Source organism: Urtica dioica, chromosome 11 (genome assembly GCF_054948205.1).
Source record: "Urtica dioica subsp. dioica isolate 48M chromosome 11, U.dioica_male_clone48M_v1_H2, whole genome shotgun sequence".
Taxonomy (NCBI): domain Eukaryota; kingdom Viridiplantae; phylum Streptophyta; class Magnoliopsida; order Rosales; family Urticaceae; genus Urtica; species Urtica dioica.
In genome coordinates, this window is record NC_142766.1 from 22,109,673 (window position 1) to 22,129,885 (window position 20,213).

General features: G+C 39.6%; 2 protein-coding genes across 2 annotated transcripts; both read left to right on the plus strand.

Moving 5' to 3' along the window:
• Positions 1-7,338: 7,338 nt before the first annotated feature.
• LOC149382440 (germin-like protein subfamily 1 member 17) lies at positions 7,339-8,341 on the plus strand. Its single transcript, XM_089629985.1, has 2 exons — positions 7,339-7,526; positions 7,623-8,341. The coding sequence occupies exons 1-2, from the start codon at positions 7,403-7,405 to the stop codon at positions 8,180-8,182; spliced, it is 684 nt and encodes a 227-aa protein (XP_089486111.1). The 5' UTR covers positions 7,339-7,402; the 3' UTR covers positions 8,183-8,341.
• A 3,059-nt stretch (positions 8,342-11,400) lies between these two features.
• On the plus strand, positions 11,401-19,619 carry LOC149382441 (germin-like protein subfamily 1 member 20). The gene is made up of 3 exons (XM_089630844.1): positions 11,401-11,574; positions 11,670-11,704; positions 18,840-19,619. Exons 1-3 carry the CDS (start codon positions 11,454-11,456, stop codon positions 19,362-19,364), a joined length of 681 nt encoding a protein of 226 aa, XP_089486970.1. The 5' UTR covers positions 11,401-11,453; the 3' UTR covers positions 19,365-19,619.
• The last annotated feature ends 594 nt before the right edge of the window (positions 19,620-20,213 follow it).

The following is a 20,213-nucleotide window of genomic DNA, read 5'->3' on the forward strand; positions in this document are numbered from 1 at the left end:
CCCGATCAGGTAGCCCACAATCGAGAATGGGCCCCGCTCTGATACCATTTTAAAGGTGTGGGGTTTCATCTAAAACCAAGCTTGGTAATTAGAGGAGTAACTCACAAGCCTTATAAAGAGGCTAGGATCGTAACACTCAGTCGATGTGGGACTATCTTTGATAGTCCCGGACTAGTGGTCGAGGGTTCATAACACTCCTTAATGGGTATGTCGAGCACTGAAACGCGTAGGCTTTCTAAACTCTTCAATTTCCTGAAAGCTATATATACACTCCTCAATTTCCTTAGCATATTGAGAAAAATATAATGGATAATGCATACTACTAAGGTTTCACCAAAGTGCCATTTTACTCCTTAAAAAATTTAAATGTAGTATTCATCTCCTTAACTATAAAGAAGTATCACCACGCCCTTTTTATCAAAATATATAAATAAAATCATATACAAACTCTAAAAAAACTCATATATAATTTTAACACAAATGAATAAGATTTAAACTTATGATATCTAACTTATTTTTTTATTAATTATATAAAGAATGACTATTATATATACATACTAAATTAACTAAGACTTGTGAAACTAGTCAATTATATTTTAGTCAATATTTAGTTAATAATTAGAAATTAGTCAATTACGCGGCAAGTGATGATAAAAGTGAAAATTAGCCAATTATATGATGCAATTTGATTAATAGTAGGAACGGTTAATTTTCAATTATAATAGTGAAAATTAGTCAGCTAAGGATTGGCTAAAAATGTAACGTTAAAAAAAAAAACTATATAACTAAATTACCCATATAATATGTGGCCGGAGATCTTTTTATAATCGGAAATCCTCTTTGGCACGGGTCACGATCACTCACGATCCACTCACATTTTGACACGTGGCAGCACAGTGCCACGTGTCAAAATGTGAGTGGATCGTGAGGTGGTCGTGACCCGTGCCCAATAGCAATGCTCTTTTATAATACTTTCTTACGTATCTTGTAAGCTTTCCATTATTTGTATGTCATTCGTCTGCTACTTGAGATTAGAATAATACGAACATCACCAAAAGCGTTAGTAACGGTTTTTATTCCGAGGACATTCACAATTTCTAGATAATTAATAGATGGGGACGCTAAGAATTTTGCACCTTAGAGTTAGTTCCCTTACCTTTTAGTTGAGATAGGAGAATCACGATCACTACTACAAATACTGTTTTCCGGTGCGGAAGATATTCGGGTGCGACTTTTCGCACCCAAAAGTCGCACCAAATAAGGCTTTTAGGTGCGACTTTTCGCACCCAAAACAAATTTTTACTTCGTTTTCATTCATTCTTAACCTCATTCCGAGCCTCTCTCTCTCTCTCTCTATCTCTCTCTCTCTCTCTCTCTCTCTCTCTCTCCGAGTTCTCTCCTACCACCACCACCAGTCCACTCCGAGCGTCCTCTTCACCGAGCCTCTCTCTCCGACCATCACCGACGAGTACCACCACCATCCAGCGTCCTAAGGTGTGTTTCCTCTCCCTCTCTTTTTTTCTTCCTCTTTAATTTCCAGCCAGCTAAACATGTTAATAGGGTGCATAGGGCGTTGTCGGCCGAGCTTCTTCACCACCGCGCGCGTCAACTGAGGCGCCGGAGCAAGGGGTAACCATCGGGAAGAGGACGAGGAAGCTGTGGGAACGAGAAATTCCTTGGGATGATTGGCCGAATATTAGGATGAACTAGGGTTAGAGAACCCGAGTTTTTGGGTTTTTTTATTTGTATTGTTGGAAATGGCTGTTTGAGTGTTGATTAATTTTTGGACGAATTTAGTGTATTTCGTTACCTTTGGCCGTGTAAATTCTTTGGTTTCTGGTTAAGAATTCTGGATTTATATTGTTGTTTTGAGGCTGTGATAATTTGTTTAAGACTTTGGATTTTGGATTGAATTATTGTCTTGGTTGGGTACACGAACACAGCTGCATTTGCCTTATCGCAGATTTCATTTCGGCACGAATTCTTGAAGCTTCAAGACTCCGGACAGCTACAGAGCCAGGGCCTAATTGTCGCCATTTTTTTTTTCTGGTGACTTTTTAGGTGCGACTTTAGGTGCGAAAAATCGCACCTAAATGTCGCACCCGAAAGTCAAGACTTTTGGGTGCGACTTTTCGCACCCAAGACTTTTAGGTGCGGACTTTCGGGTGCGAAAAAGTCGCACCCAAAGTCGCACCTAAAGGTATCATTGGGTGCGAAAATTGACTTTCAGGTGCGAAAAAAGTCGCACCTGTTGCTATTTTTTGTACTAGTGGATGCACATCAATCAAAGATATGTGATTTCGTAGCTGTGTAGTTATTGCATAGATTGATCGCGTCAACTCAGATATCCTCGTTGAATATTTGATTATAATACTATCATTTTTCTTATATACAGGAATGAGTATTTTTCTAAATTAGCATAAAGTTTGTAAAATTTTAAGTTCATTCTAAAAAAGTGGGTATAAGTCTAATTGCCCCAATTTTATTTTTTGTAATCTTAGGAAATGGTCTATGTTTTAATTTTCTTGTTTTTTTAGAAACAGCTATGCAATATAATTATCGTAGTTTTTATTAGAGGTGTAATCGGGTTGGGTTAGTCGGTTTTTTCATTTGTTATCAATCCGAACCGCTACAACTAATTTTTTTAATTTTAAAACTCAAATCAACTTGATTGAAAGGTAAAACAAAATCAAACCAACAAAAAAATAATCGGATTGGTTTGAGTTGGTTTTTTCGGATTATAATTCTCGACAAGTGACTTTATAACTCGAATGAAAATCATATATGTATATTATATTTAATATGTTATGTCAAATAAAATCAAAAATTTACTTATATTTAGAAAATGTACATATTAAAATAAAAATTACGCATATTTTTAGTTACCAAATTTTCATGTATTCGCAAATAATAAAGTATAATATGGAGTATTTTTATTTAATTATAATATTATTAAAAAATGATATTTTTTTAACAATAGTACATATAAAATATTTGCAATCTTAAAAAAATTAAAAGATTAACAACATCGGATTAGTTTTGTTCAATCCAATCTCACGATTATAAAGAAACCAAACCAACCCGAAACAATTGCGGTTTGAATTGGTTACAACCCAAATTTTATCGAGTTTTAATGAGACGGTTTAAAAAAGAGTACGGTTTGGTTTTGATGATCGGATTGTTCGATTTGACAGTTTTCATGAACACCCCTAGTTTTATACGCAGATATCCAGACAATTTCATTAGAAGGTTGTACATACGAAGTTATGAACAGTTGATGATAGAATAGAACGTAGTTGTAATTATAAGTGATTTTTTGTAACTCATATAAATTATTTCACCACCCCATTTTTGTTACAAGGAATCAACCCTAAGAAGAAATGATTTCTTCTATGCACCACTTTCATTATAAGAGATGTACGTCGTTGATGAATTGTACTACATTTTTTGCCGCAAACAAGAAACAAAATAAAAAGACGAGCTATGAATTGTACTACACGAGGCAAAGTCTTTCTGAAAATGAAATAAAATTTTCAAAATGTCATTTTATTAACATATGGCTCATGTAATACATAGGGCCTAGGGGATAGAAAATTTATTCTCTAAAAAAAAGATAAAAAAAATCAATTGACTTTTTCATTTCTTGGAAGGATTTGAGCGTGCGTGTCACAAATAAACCGAGAAAGTGAAATTAGATCGCGACACGTTTGTTATTTTTACTTGTCCGATAAGCATTTTAATAAGAGATGTGGGATAAGGAAACTTTCTGCAGTTTGTAAATTCTCTGATGATAATATCATTTTTCTTCTGCTTCTTACTTTACTTTACACAATCAGTCAATATATTCGGTTTCTAAACCTTATCGAAGGCCTAAACAGTCAATTCTCGAACACCCTTTTCACAGAAAGTGATACTTAAATGTGATTAATACTGTTATTCAACAACAATTATAATAATATAGTTTGATATCACTTTGATACTACATATATTGAGATGATAGAACTCTTCAATAATTGCAGGCGCTGCATGCACTATTTTATATGGAAAGACTTTGGCTACTGGCCAATTTAATCAATAGAAATTTATATAAGTTGTTGTATCCGGTTTGTCTTTAACACTATCCAAAACTTGGTTGCATCGTTGAGAGTACGAAGATATGCTTTTAAATTTTTTTATTTTATTTTTATATTTTCATTGAGAACAAACGGTTCATAGAAACTAGTACAATTATTATTTCTTTCTTTCTTTCAAAAAAAAAAAAAAAGTACAATTATTATTATATATACACGAAAGTTGCTTTGAAAGTTTCATAGAAACGGACCATGTGATATGAAGTTTGAGATTTTGGTCAAAGCTGGAATTTTATCCAATGGGCGAAACGTTTTTTTTTCTTCTTCATTTATAATTATTACGGACAAGTGTTTACATATAGATAAAGTAAATAAATTAGTTTTGTTAGTGTAAATAATCCCCGAAATATATTAAATAACGGTGGCACTAATGAAAATCTATTTACGTATATGGTATACTTTTTTTTATTACCTGTTAATTAAAAATACACTACCGTGGTCTAAATATTAGTACAAAAATAGATTTTAATTTAATTTTAACGTGTGTCTATTTTTTTTAAAAAAGAGTCCTCCAATGAACTTTAATCCAGTCAACCCTTAGATTTAGAGGGCCGGTTAGGTATTTAAATATAGGACATATATATGTTCGTGTATTTTAAAACAGGACCTGTCACGCCCCGACGAGTCGTTTATTTTAAAAGAAAACACGTGGAATTTTTAAAAAAAAAAACATAAACGACACGACGTCATGACAAACCTTTCGTATCTACACACAACACCATCGTATTGACTTAAAGTCTACATGCATAAACGACATAGTGAAAGAAACAATCTACTTGACCTCTAAGTCTTAGACAGACTTCACAAAACATAACCATTTTCACAAAACATAACCATTTTCACAAAACATTATTCAAAACGATTTCCTATTAGAAGGCTCATCAGGTCAAAATAGCCCATATACGAAGTCTCGTCTACGTGGAAGCGCTCGCCAGTCAACCACTACCGTATAAACATCTTTTATTCACATCCCTCACATGTATCACAAAAACGAATGAGCTAACGCCCAGTAAGCAGAAACAATGCATATGATATGATTTTCACTTTAAAAACTCAAGCAAGTTTTTCTCATCTTTTCTTCTTCTTAAATCTCTTCTTAATTGCGCGCAAGGTGTGTGTTGTAAACAATTCACTCAGGTCCTCTCGCATACATGTATGACTAACGCCGCAGCTGTAAGGTGCCCAGCAGTATGACATACAGCTCGGAGGTCGCAACCATAAGGTGCCCAACACTATTCAAATGGTCCGACGTGACCATAAGGTACCCAGTACTACATACGGTCCGCTCTTCGAAGTCATAAGGTTCCCAGAACTATTCAAATGACCCGATCCTTCGTGAGACCGATCCTATCTCGCGAAGTTGTAGCAAACTCCCCGATCCTAGGAGTTAGCCAACCATTCATGGACGATCCACAACACACATCATTCTTTCGAAAAAAACCTCGTTTCTCGTAAAACTCTTTTCCATTTTTAGATGAGATGCACATGAATGCAAATGCAATAAATGCAATCATCACATACCATATCATGTAAATGCAAGCACATAAGCAACACACACAACACATTATTTTTGTGATACAGTTGAAATGTTTCTACTTACCTGGATACGATTCTTTCGAATCCCGAATCCTTTTCTAACATAAAGAGTCCTTTCTAATCTTCACGATCGTCCACGTAATATCTTTACGCTCGCTGCTATCCTTGTAGCAATCTGGACTTATCTTGAGTCGATCTAAGCATCGTCGGAGTTCACCTCGCCATCCTCTTCCTCCGGCGACTTCTCTTTCTTCCTCGGTCGCCGACGTCTCACAACCGCCCGATTTCCTTCTTCCTCGGTGCGATTCCGACGCGACCACGCTCGGCTTCCATGTCCTCGCCGAGCTCAACCTCGTCTCTCACTCTCTCTCTCTCTCTCCCGAGTTCTCTCTCTCTCTCTCTCGCTCTCTTCCTCTCCCTCTCCCGTGCTCTCTTCTTCTTCTTCTTCTTCTTTCTTTCTTTCCTTTCCTTTCTTTTTTTTTCTTTCTCTTCTTTTTTTTTCTCCTGGTGCGTTTGGTGTGTTTGACACGGCAAGAATATTACTCCATGAAGGAGATAAGTCTCCAACTTGATGACTTGGAAATATATACTTATCCTCCTAGCTATTTAGCATTAAATCCCTTTTTTTTTCTTTGTTTGTTTGTGTGGCACAAGGGTTGGCCGAGTGATTTAAATCACTTGAGGAAAATTCTAGCCCATGATGATGTGGCAAGGATAAGAACAAATGCTAAAGTTCCCAAAAATTCCCACTTGACCCTCTTTTCTCATTTTTATTCCAAATGGGTCCAGGAAACATTACAATTTAGTCCTTATCATATAATTATTATTTACATAAATAATAATTAAAATTCGATATCTTACAGGACCAACCCAATATACGGGTATTCTAAACTAAAAATAAATGTTCACCGATTAAGTCCTCATATAACAAAAGAGAAAACTAATATAAATGTTCGGCCAAACGGAGGGAGAGAAAACAGGAAAGATTTGGAGGGATTGTAAATCCATCAAACTCAACACTTTCAATCCCTCTAATTTTGAAAAAAAAACGAGAAAAAAAGAAGAAACAAGTTAATTAATTTTACAAATACACGCTCTTAACAATTCATTCGCCCATTATTCTTTTATTTCTACAAAACATACATAATATATCATTCAATCTTTTTTTTTTCTTTTCCCTTGTAAAAACTATCAATCCACTCCCTCTTATTCCTTCTTACCGAACAAGGCCTAACGCGGATTGATTTTTTTTACACATGTCACCGTAGTATTCTGGAAAAAGTTTTTAAACTCGGATATTATTTCAAACTAAAAGATATGCAATTTTAAATTAATGTAAGAATCGGGCAGTTAAACATAAAATAGGAATAAAGAAGCAAAGAAGAATTCGAAAGACATTTTAAGCAACAGACCGAAACAAATAATGACCTAAATATTCCATGTTGAAAGTGTCCTTTCTAGAGGATAATTTGTTTGACAAAGTAAAAATTATATAGTAATTAAAGTTAGTACGTTAACACATATATTAATAGAACTTATTAAAATAATGCGTCAAAGTTTACCTAGTCTCTTATGAAGCTTTATGAAAAAGATGCTAGCTAGACTAGTTCAAAAACAGATGAGTATAAATAGGCATATTGTAGAAAGATCTTTCTCATCCCTCAATCAACAAACATACAAAGCATACAAAAACATATAGTCTCAATTCCTATATAAAACATATAGTTGTAACAACAATGAAAGGTGTTCAGTTCCTTCTTTCAGTGGCTCTCTTGGCTTTGGCAACTTCTATTGCCACTGCCTATGACCCAAGCCCTCTTCAAGACTTCTGTATTGCCACAAACGACCCTAAAAACGCTTGTAAGTTTTACACACTTTTTTTTTGTCAACATTTACTCAGCGGTCCTAGCTAGGGTTTTTAATATATACTTTTTTTTTCTTCTTGCTTGTGAGCAGTGTTTGTGAATGGGAGATTCTGCAAGGATCCCATGCTCGCAAAGGCCGACGATTTCTTCTTTTCCGGGCTCGACATGCCCGGAAATATTACTAGCCCGGTCGGCTCGGTTGTAACCGCCGTGAACGTGGACAAAGTTCCGGGGCTCAACACTCTTGGGATACAGCTCGTGCGTATTGACTACGCGCCGTACGGACAGAACCCGCCACACACTCACCCACGCGCCTCAGAAATCTTGGTGGTGGCCGAGGGAGAGCTCTTGGTGGGCTTCGTGACCTCGAACATCCAAGGCGCCAAAAACAAGCTCTTCACGAAGCAACTCAAGAAAGGTGACGTGTTTGTGTTCCCGATCGGTCTCATTCACTTTCAGTTCAACACCGGTCACACTCCGGCTGTGGCTTTCGCCGGACTTGGCAGCCAGAACCCGGGAGTGATCACCATCGCCAATGCCGTGTTCGGGTCAGACCCTCCGATCAACGCAGATATTCTCACCAGGGCTTTCCAGGTGGACAAGGACGTCGTCAACTATCTCCAGAAGCAGTTCTGGGTTGATAACAATTGATCATATACAGAATATTTATAAAGAATATTATGTTTTACCCATTATTTTGTGACATTGAATAAATGGCATAGCCTTATTTGCTCCTCTCTCATGGTTGTATTCCTCAAGAGAAAATCTTGTGTATTTGTCTACACTTAATTGAATAAGACGTAAACTTTGTGCCTCAACAATTGTTTTAAAATTTTTACTTTTTTTTTACTCATCAGAAATTGGTTTACTGTTTAACGACAGTAGAGTACTATAAACGACTTGTACGGATAAACGACATCTAATTTTATTCGATGTATTATAAATTTATAAAACATTTCCCAGTACGTGTGGAAAAACCTGTCGTTTATCAGTTCATGTATGGCATCTAAGTTTTTAATACATCGATCATATTATAAACGACATATACTGGTAAACGACATCTAACTCATCAGCAATTGGTTTACTGATAAACGACAGTAGAATACTATAAACGACTTGTCCGGATAAACGATATCTAATTTTATTCAATGTATTATAAATTTATAACACATTTCCCAGTACGTGTGGAAATACCTGTTGTTTATCAGTAGATGTCGTTTATCAGTACATGTATGGACATCCAAGTTTTTAATACATGGATCATGTTATAAACGACATCTACTGATAAACGACATCTAACTTTATTCAATGTATTATAATATATTTCCAGTTAGTGTATGGAAATATATTATAATACATTAGAAGAGAAATAAGCAATTGAATAAGACGTAAACTTTGTGCATCAACAATTGTTTTACAATTTTTTACTTTTTTTTTTACTCATCAGCAATTGGTTTACTGATAAACGACAATATAATACTATAAACGACTTGTACGGATAAATGACATCTAATTTTATTTAATGTATTATAAATTTATAACACATTTCCCAGTACGTGTGGAAGTACCTGTCGTTTATCAGTAGATGTCGTTTATCAGTACATGTATGGACATCTAAGCTTTTAATACATGGATCATTGTGTATTCTAAACTACATCTAACTTTATTCAATGTATTATAATATATTTCCTGTTAGTGTATGGAAATATATTATAATACATTTGAAGAGAAATCTTCTCTGAAGAATATATATATTTTTTATTTTATTTTATTGTGTGACTTTTTTTATAATTATTTTTCATTCATTCATATATTTAGTTGCATGAAAAAATTTATTCATATATTATTTTACTATTTTGTTTTACTGTGTTTGAAAATGGTGTAAATTTAATTTGAAAGGAAGAGAGGAAAGAGAGTAATAAAGTGACCCAATGTAAAAAATTGTGGAGCCTAATAGATTATGAAGACTTTATAACAATTATATCGCGGACTGATGAGGCTTAAAAATCTGATTTTTTTTTTTACCTTTACTATAGTTCGAATAAAGTCTATCTTAATTAATCAATGCATTTATTTTTAACAAACAAACAATAAGGTAAAACAAACACAAACAAATTCTATAATCATTTTTCAAACATCATTTTATAATCAAACAAAAAACCATCAATATTTAATTATCAACAACAAACAATGAAATTTTTATGTTTCAAACAAAAAAACCAATAATGTTCTATTTTCAGACCCAAAAAAACATCAAGCATCAAACAAATTTTATTATCATTTTTCATTCTTAAAAATAATTTGAAACAGCTTTGAATTATTATTATTTTTTAAATCTCTCCAAAATTTAATTTCAATAGCTATTTTTATTATCAAAATTTGTTTAAAAATAGTTTTTTTTTTTATTAAAATAAAGCAAATTTTTTATAAAATCAACGATCAGAGAAATAAACTCAATTAATTTTAGAAAGATAATATCTTAAATTCGAAATCCATTAAAACAGGAGAACAACTATTTTGGTCAAACAATATAAACTACAAAATATATTCATTTAAATAGAATTTTAAAAAAATAAAAATTTATTGATGGTATAATAGTAAGATAAGAAGTAAATTAATGCAAGTTCTATGGAATATGGCTATTTAATTAAAAGATTTAAAAGTATGGTCATTCTTTAAGGTGTAATTTAGTGGCCTGTAAAATATAATTTCTCATTATATATTATGAAGTATAAACTACTAGAAAACCAATTGCATATTCCAATTACAAACGGAATAACTAAAAAATTTGGGAGGCTAGTAAGATATGTAAAACATTGACTAGTCTCAAACAAGATAACGCTAGCTAATTTTCCCTGGTTAAAAAAATGAAATATATAATTATCTGGTTTAATTGTTGAAAATAAGACTAAAGCTGGATTGGCTATTCGATTTTGGCCAATTTTTTTTGTAATAGACATCTTAAATAATTTAAATATTTTATGAAGGTATCATCATTAACTTCAATATTTTTACGAATCGGTGATAAAAATAATCCATAAAAAAAAGTGATACTTTTTACAAATCGTCCTTGTTGGTTATATTAACACTTGTGTCATGCTACATGAGTATGCTCAAATGGACTGTAAATAGTGGGTTCTTTCATTTTGTGTGTATCTTTCGGATAATATATCATCTACTAAGCGTCGAAATTCTTTATTAATCAGCCACCTGAGCTGTTGGTTGATACAAACATTTTCTAGGAAATTCACCAACAATCTAATTTAAACTCGCAATTGCAATGGATTTAACTTACGAAAACCCCGGGGTTTCTATCACTATAAGATGTATCTTTTAGTTTTTACATTGAAGCGCAACATGAATATGTCCATACGCAAAGTCATCGTTCTCTAAGTTTGAACTTTAGTTACGTCATCGAATAATTATCTTCTTATGTCATTGATTACCCCAGCCATATGACACGTAAATGCGCTAGCTCTGATTAAGTCCACACCTAACAAAAGAAAAAAAAATGGTTAAGTTTAGCTTATAATAACTTATCTAATTTGAAAAAATTGAAGGAGCAGGTTAGGATAAAACACATAGTATCAATAAGAAATTAACTAGAAACTAAGGAAGGACGTTTTTAAGTTTAAGCAGCCACATAATACTGAAAACTAATGACCCATTCCATATTGAAAAACCAAGTAAAAAAATTATATATTATATCGAGTAGTTAAATAAGTTAGTACCTTATACACATAACGTTTAGAAAAAATTTCATCTAATTGACGTAGCTAGTCTTTCACGATGCTTGATGAAAAAGACATTTGACTAGTTCAGAAACTGAAGTGTATAAATAGGCATATATTGTAGAAAGGGTTTCTCATCCCTTAATTAACCAACATATAGAGCACACCCACACACGTATAGCATAGCCACCATGAAGAATATTCACTTCCTTCTTTCACTTGCCCTCTTTGCTTTGGCAACTTCCATTGCCACTGCTTATGACCCAAGCCCTCTTCAGGACTTCTGTATCACAACAAATGACACCAACGGTCGTAAGTATATGTACCCTTTATATCTATATAATAATAGTAAATTGTTTTATATGATCAGTCCATAACATTATATACTTATTTCCTTTTGTGATTAGTGTTTGTGAACGGGAGATTCTGCAAGGATCCAATGCTCGCTGTTATGCCGTCATTTTTCACAAGACAAAAACGACGTCCCTAGAGCAAAAATGACAAGAAAAATGCCCAACGACACAAGCGGCTCTGAACGCTGAACCGCAAAACGGCTCTGGAGGCTGAGCCACAAACCACTCTGAAGGTAGAGCCCCTAAACGGCTCTGAGCCTCCAATGTTCTCACAAGCGGCTCTGAATGCTGAGCCGCAGAACGGCTCTGGAGGCTGAGCCACAAACCACTCTGAAGGCAGAGCCCCTAACGGCTCTGAGCCTCCAATGTTCTCACAAGCGGCTCTGAACGCTGAGCTGCAGAACGGCTCTGGAGGCTGAGCCACAAACCACTCTGAAGGCAGAGCCCCTAACGACTCTGAGCCTCCAATGTTCTCACAAGCGGCTCTGAACGCTGAGCCGCAGAACGGCTCTGGAGGCTGAACCACAAACCACTCTGAAGGCAGAGCCCCTAAACGGCTCTGAGCCTCCAATGTTCTCACAAGCGGCTCTGAATGCTGAGCCGCAGAACGGCTCTGGAGGCTGAGCCACAAACCACTCTGAAGGCAGAGCCCCTAACGGCTCTGAGCCTCCAATGTTCTCACAAGCGGCTCTGAACGCTGAGCTGCAGAACGGCTCTGGAGGCTGAGCCACAAACCACTCTGAAGGCAGAGCCCCTAACGACTCTGAGCCTCCAATGTTCTCACAAGCGGCTCTGAACGCTGAGCCGCAGAACGGCTCTGGAGGCTGAACCACAAACCACTCTGAAGGCAGAGCCCCTAGCGTCTCTGAGCCCATAATGCTCCCACAAGTGTGAAACCACAATTTGAGACAATTAACCCTCCCTATAAATAGCATCCATGATGTAGAAGAAAAAAACCAAGTCTAAGGAAATAAAAAAAACTACAACTTCTATCTATTCCTTTCCATCTCTCTTTCTCTAGAAAAAACCCAATACAAAAGCAAACGATTTATTTCCAAACATCAAATTCAAGAGAAAAAGAACAACAAAGCTCCAAATGCTCTTAAAGCACTTAATACGCCAAAAAGACGGAAAAAGATCAAGAAAAAGATAACGAAGAGAAGAAAGAGTCGAGACGAAGAAAAGATAACGAAGAGAAGGCGAGAAATCCGAAGAAAATAATGAAAAAGGCGAGAAGAATATAATCACCTATCCGAAAAGACTCTCAAGAGGAAGCAAACCTTCACCACTCTTTCGAGACCCGAGGAAACGTGACCCCGACAACACAAGATCGAGACACGTCGCAAGCTCGCACCCCGACGCGTGTCCCGTGAATGTTATCCGAGAAATCGCATTAACATTTTGGCGCTAGAAGGAGGGGATCTCGAGAACAACCACGACATTCCCGCCAGCAAATATTTTCTCTCCGTGAGAAAAGCTCAAGAGCAACAACGACTGTCCACAAGGCGTTCGATGCGACACGACCAACAAACTTTGGAAGAAGAGCCCGACCTCTCCATAACGCCCGTGAGGTGGAACGACCCAACAGAACAGATCCCTCGACGTTCTTGGCAATCACACAAGACGGAGTGATATCAACAATTCTGTTAGGAGATCCCAACAATCCCGCAAGGCAATCTCGATAATATCACAATCAATGGATTCTCTCACATACACTCAACCAATCACACGAGTCATGACTTCCTTCTTCAATACACCTCATTCGGTGAATAAAAAAAATCTCCACTCACATTTTCTCCGGCAGCCTCACCGGCACACCAGGAAAAAAAAAATATTGAAAAAGAGTAAAAAGGAAATGAGAAAAGAGATATCTCTCCTATTCTTCCACTCAGGAGGATTAGGAGAGGGCCACACAAATAAAAAAAAAATATATGTCTCCCAAGTCCTCACTGTAATGAGACTTGCCATGAGCATCACAAAAAATAGGGAAGGAAATGTCGCTCAACTGTATCTCTCCGTTCACTTCCGCTGGCACAGCAGAGGAGGTGGTTTTTTTTTATCCCCGACGGAGCTCGAGATCGTCATCTCAATCTTCCATCGCCGGAGAAAGAGAGCACAGCTTTCCGAGAACCCAGACGATGACAGAGGCCGAAGATGTTGTTGAAGCCGTCTCCTGACGTCAGCTCGCGCGCTGACTGGCGAGTCTCCCACCTCTGGCCAGCATTCCAAAGACACAGAGAAGGACACCGAGACGCTACGAACCCAACCTTCGACAAGCTGGAACCCGCCGAGGACTCGCCAGCTGATCTGCGTCGCCAACAACAGACACGCTCAATAAAAATTAAGAAGAAAAGAGAAGAAGATTTCATCTTTCTTCTCCACTCGGCGGAGAATAACGCTGCCCACTAGTTCGTTCTTGTCTCACCTTCGCGAAACATTCCTCGCCGGAGCTCAACCGTAAAGCTCCCTCGGAGCTGGTCCGTGACGCCATATACGGAGACTCAGTTCGTGACGGTATAGAAAAAGGTCTTCACCTTCTTCCTATCCGACGAACCCACTTGGAGCAGAGACGCCGTAGACCACGGAGCCGCCAAAGATTCCCGCGCAGAAGATCACACCGCCGAAAGTCTCCTCGTCGAAAACTCTGTTCCAAAGATTCCACTGCGAAGGTCTCCGCGCCGCTAACCCTTACGAAAACCCGATTGAGGCCGCGAGCCCAAATTCATGCCGAACACGCGACCTTGTGCCGGAGACTCATCTACCGCCGACCTCGTGGCAGATTCCCGCACCGAGATTCTGGTCCATGGCCGACTACTCATGCCGCCGACTCACACGCAACGAGAGCCCACCAAAAGAAAATAAACACATATATACATATACAGATTATGTGTAAAAATGTAAACATATAAAAAGGTATATGTATATATATATATAAACATAATACATATGTATAAATATAAACATAGAATAAATATATATTAAAATAAATAAGATCCGTCGAGCACCGCATCAAGAAGTCATTCTGCACGATCTCCGCCGATGACCAGGACCACACGCCTTCTATCAAGGTGATGCGATGCACCGCTCGGCAAAGCATGAGTCATGCTTGACAAGACGGCATCCTCGACAGACCCCTCGATGGGACACGCGTGACACGACGAAGTCCCTCGATGAGAAGATAAATCTCCCACGACGTGAAGCTATCCCCGACGGAGCCCCTCGGCAAAACGGAGAGTCCGGCCAACGAGATGAAGTCTTTGACGACCCCTCGGCTAGGCGACGAGGCCGGCACAGCAAAATAAGTAACGTCCCAATGGACCTTTCCGTTGAAGAAGCTCACGCGGAGTAATGACATCCTCGATGGACCTCTCAGCGGGATGGAGAAGCGAACGAGGCTTAATAATGTATCCCGATGGGTCCATCGTCGAGCCGCGAGACGAGGGCCCACAAATTGTCAAGCCACTAGACGAGTTCCCTGTAGCCGCTTGCTCATGAGCCCTGATCTCCCAGGCCGTAAGCCCATCACTCAAGAAAAATGCTGCTCTGTGAAGAAAAAATATCAAGAATGGACCGCAGCTCACCTGTTGCACACAGAGATCATTTCCCTTGCATGATGCATAAGTTTCAACACACAGACCAAGACAGAAAAGGCCAACTAGCCGTACGAATAAGATTATGATAATGGCACACCAAAATAAGTCTTGCGACTCTTGTCGCTCAAACGCCTCCTAGGCCTCGCGACTCTAGTCGTTGAAATCACATCGTGACCCCTGTCACTCAATTCCTCTTAGGCCTCGCAACTCCAGCGCATCCCCACCTCGCGACCCATGTCGTCCAAATCACATCGTGACCGTTTTCACTCAAAGGTCTCGCGATACTTGTCACTCAATGTCTTCAAATCCAAATAGCTCAAAGTTAGACCCTCATGGTCCGACGAGCACGCCGGAGATCCCGTACCACCGAACACGTGCCGGCGACTCCTCTGCCGCCAACCCCATGGCCGCTGACTCTCTGCGCTGGAGACTCCCACATGGTCGGCTTCGCAGACTCACTCAACCACCGTCGACTCTGCCAAGAACTCCACGCGTGCTGTTAACTCCATCTGTGTCACACAGAGAAACAAAGAGAAAAAAAAAGGGGGGCTAGAGAAAAATAATTTACTATCTCTACTCCAAGCTCACGATAAAAAAAAAAAAAAAAAAAATCAAGAAAAAGATAGAGACCGGATCCTCTTACTCTTCCATTGAGAACAACATTGCAAAACAAGAGAAGAATATACACAAACGGAAAATAAAGAAAAATGAGAGAAAAAGTCTCGGCTGTTTCTTCAAGCACGGAGACAAACGGCGACAACACCAAGGAAAAATCAACGCTCGGCCAAAAACAACACCGTCGGCGACTCCTCACCACGTCCCAGCCAGACCTCCGCTGTAAGGCTCTTTCAAGTCTCAGACTGCCGCGGCATCATCCACGGAATTCCGACGTTCCACACGGCCAGTCCGCCGTAAACCAGCTCCATGGCTGCCGACTCTCGCGCCGCTGACCTAGGTGAAGACTTGGTTGAAGCCGCGAACCATGTGCCGGCTATTCCGATGCAGCGAGGCCGCCAACTGCTGGTCCCGTGTCTCGTGGCGGCCGCCGACTCCTCTCTGTCCCGTGTCTCGTGGCGCCTCCGACTCCTCTCCCATGAAGGCGGACACCTTTGCCACTGACATCGTTGCCAAGGACTCCCACACCGAGATTTTGGTCCGTGGCTGCCAAGCCTTGTCGCTAACTCCATGGCTGCCAACAAAAAAAAAAAAAAAAAAAAGGAGAAGAGCTTCGTCAAGACCTCTTAAAAAATAAAAATTAATAAGAGCTCGCACCGTCGAGACTCTCACAAAATAAGAGCTCGCACCGTCGAGACTGACAAAAAAAATAATGAGAGCTCGCACCGTCGAGACTCTCACAAAAAAATAAGAGCTCGCACCGTCGAGACTCTCACAAAAAAAAACTAGGAGCTCGCACCGTCGAGACTCTCAAAAAAAAAAAAAAGGAGCTCGCACCGTCGAGACTCTCACAAAAAAAAATAAGAGCTTGCACCGTCGAGACTCTCACAAAAAATAAGAGCTCGCACCGTCGAGACTCTCACAAAAAAAAATAAGAGCTCGCACCATCGAGACTCTCACAAAAAATAAGAGCTCGCACCGTCGAGACTCTCATAAGAGCTCGCACCGTCGAGACTCACAAAAAAATAATGAGAGCTCGCACCGTCGAGACTCTCACAAAAAAATTAGGAGCTCGCACCGTCGAGACTCCCACAAAAAATAAGAGCTCGCACCGTCGAGACTCTCACAAAAAAAAAGAGCTCGCACCGTCGAGACTCTAAAAAAAAATAAGAGCTCGCACCGTCGAGACCTCTCAAAAATCAAAATAGAGCTCGCGCCGTCGAGACCTCTTAAAACAAAAATAGAGCTCGCACTGTCGAGATCTCTAAAAAATAAAAATGAAGCTCGCACCGTCGAGACCTCTCAAAAAACAAAATAGAGCTCGCGCCTTCGAGACCTCTTAGAAAAATGAAGCTCGCACCGTCGAGACTCTCAAAACAAAAACAAAAATAGAGCTCGCGTCGTCGAGACCTAAAAAAAAAAAGAAAAAAAAAAGAAGCTCAAAGTCAGACCCCTCGTGGTCCGGACTAAAAAAAAAAAAAAAAACTCAAAGTTAGATCCCCAGTTGTTCGAACAAGCACTGACCCAAAAAGAACTCAAAGTTAGATCCATTGCGATCCAGATGAACAAGTCAATAAAGCTTAAAGTCACATCATCCGTGATCCAGACAAGCACACACAAAGGTCATCGACGAAGAAGACAAAGAAAATACCCCCCAAGACTATATAAACTTTCTCACGTGACAAAGTCACATGAGAAACTGGAGGGTTAATGTTATGCCGTCATTTTTCACAAGACAAAAACGACGTCCCTAGAGCAAAAATGACAAGAAAAATGCCCAACGACACAAGCGGCTCTGAACGCTGAACCGCAAAACGGCTCTGGAGGCTGAGCCACAAACCACTCTGAAGGTAGAGCCCCTAAACGGCTCTGAGCCTCCAATGTTCTCACAAGCGGCTCTGAATGCTGAGCCGCAGAACGGCTCTGGAGGCTGAGCCACAAACCACTCTGAAGGCAGAGCCCCTAACGGCTCTGAGCCTCCAATGTTCTCACAAGCGGCTCTGAACGCTGAGCTGCAGAACGGCTCTGGAGGCTGAGCCACAAACCACTCTGAAGGCAGAGCCCCTAACGACTCTGAGCCTCCAATGTTCTCACAAGCGGCTCTGAACGCTGAGCCGCAGAACGGCTCTGGAGGCTGAACCACAAACCACTCTGAAGGCAGAGCCCCTAAACGGCTCTGAGCCTCCAATGTTCTCACAAGCGGCTCTGAATGCTGAGCCGCAGAACGGCTCTGGAGGCTGAGCCACAAACCACTCTGAAGGCAGAGCCCCTAACGGCTCTGAGCCTCCAATGTTCTCACAAGCGGCTCTGAACGCTGAGCTGCAGAACGGCTCTGGAGGCTGAGCCACAAACCACTCTGAAGGCAGAGCCCCTAACGACTCTGAGCCTCCAATGTTCTCACAAGCGGCTCTGAACGCTGAGCCGCAGAACGGCTCTGGAGGCTGAACCACAAACCACTCTGAAGGCAGAGCCCCTAGCGTCTCTGAGCCCATAATGCTCCCACAAGTGTGAAACCACAATTTGAGACAATTAACCCTCCCTATAAATAGCATCCATGATGTAGAAGAAAAAAACCAAGTCTAAGGAAATAAAAAAAACTACAACTTCTATCTATTCCTTTCCATCTCTCTTTCTCTAGAAAAAACCCAATACAAAAGCAAACGATTTATTTCCAAACATCAAATTCAAGAGAAAAAGAACAACAAAGCTCCAAATGCTCTTAAAGCACTTAATACGCCAAAAAGACGGAAAAAGATCAAGAAAAAGATAACGAAGAGAAGAAAGAGTCGAGACGAAGAAAAGATAACGAAGAGAAGGCGAGAAATCCGAAGAAAATAATGAAAAAGGCGAGAAGAATATAATCACCTATCCGAAAAGACTCTCAAGAGGAAGCAAACCTTCACCACTCTTTCGAGACCCGAGGAAACGTGACCCCGACAACACAAGATCGAGACACGTCGCAAGCTCGCACCCCGACGCGTGTCCCGTGAATGTTATCCGAGAAATCGCATTAACACTCGCCAAGGCCGAGGATTTCTTCACTTCGGGCCTCGACGTGGCCGGAAACACCGACAACCCTGTCGGCTCGATTGTAACCGCCGTGACCGTCGACAAACTCCCAGGGCTCAACACTCTCGGGATACAGCTCGCGCGTATCGACTACGCGCCGTACGGACAGAACCCGCCACACACTCACCCACGCGCCTCGGAAATCCTGGTGGTGATGGAGGGAGAGCTCTTGGTGGGTTTCGTGACCTCGAACATCCAAGGCGCCAAGAACAAGCTCTTCACGAAGCAACTCAAGAAAGGTGACGTGTTCGTGTTCCCGTTCGGTCTCATTCACTTTCAGTTCAACACCGGTCACGCTCCGGCGGTGGCTTTCGCCGGACTTAGCAGCCAAAACCCGGGAGTGATCACCATCGCCAACGCCGTGTTCGGGTCCGACCCTCCGATCAACGCAGACATCCTCGCCAGGGCTTTCCAGGTGGACAAGGCCGTTGTCAACAAACTCCAGAAGCAGTTCTGGTACGACAACAACTAGAGACATACATTTCACCACTAAAACGCTTCACAAACTGTTCCTGTTATTTGGTGTCTTACTTTTCCGAGTTCTGTGTTTTTGTAATAAATAGAACGGTGATATGTCCACCATTCTCTTGTCGCTTTAAATAGAGTACTGTGCCTCTTACCACTATAAGAGCATTGCATATGTAGCTTTGTTCTAGGACGTCACAGTAAAAATATATTGATACAAATTTATAATTCAAAAAGAGCACACTTGTGCGCTTTAAACTTACTGTTTGGATTAATACAGCCGGATTGTCATTACTAAAGAAAGCGTCATTCACTAACTTATTTCATGTTGCACTTTGTTACGATGGTAAATTATCAGAACATTCGTATCAACGAACGACAATGAAACACCGAACAATACTGTTTAAGTATTGTTTGAAGTGTAAACAAGCGAGAAACGATCGGCATAATTATACCGAACAGTACTGTTTAAGATTCGAATACTGAGAAACAAAACCGAAAGTATCGGAGAAGTATTCGGTATAATTAAAGACTAGTCAAATTACATTTACAATGGCCACGTAAGTTTTCAGAGCAATTGTCTCACACACGATGCAATTACCAAATAACCGTCCGAAATGTAGGAATTGACCAATCCACGTCCAGGCATTATCCCGTCTATAAAAAGCACAAGGCCTCAACAGGAAAGGGCTGGACACTCATTCATATAATACTTTTGTACCTTTTCCATTAATTATTGTACAATTCATATAATTGTATCATAATCCATTCATATAAAATTGTATACAATTGTATCTCCAACATGAATTTTATACAATTGTACCTACGCTGCACAATTCTCCATCTATTTGTACCT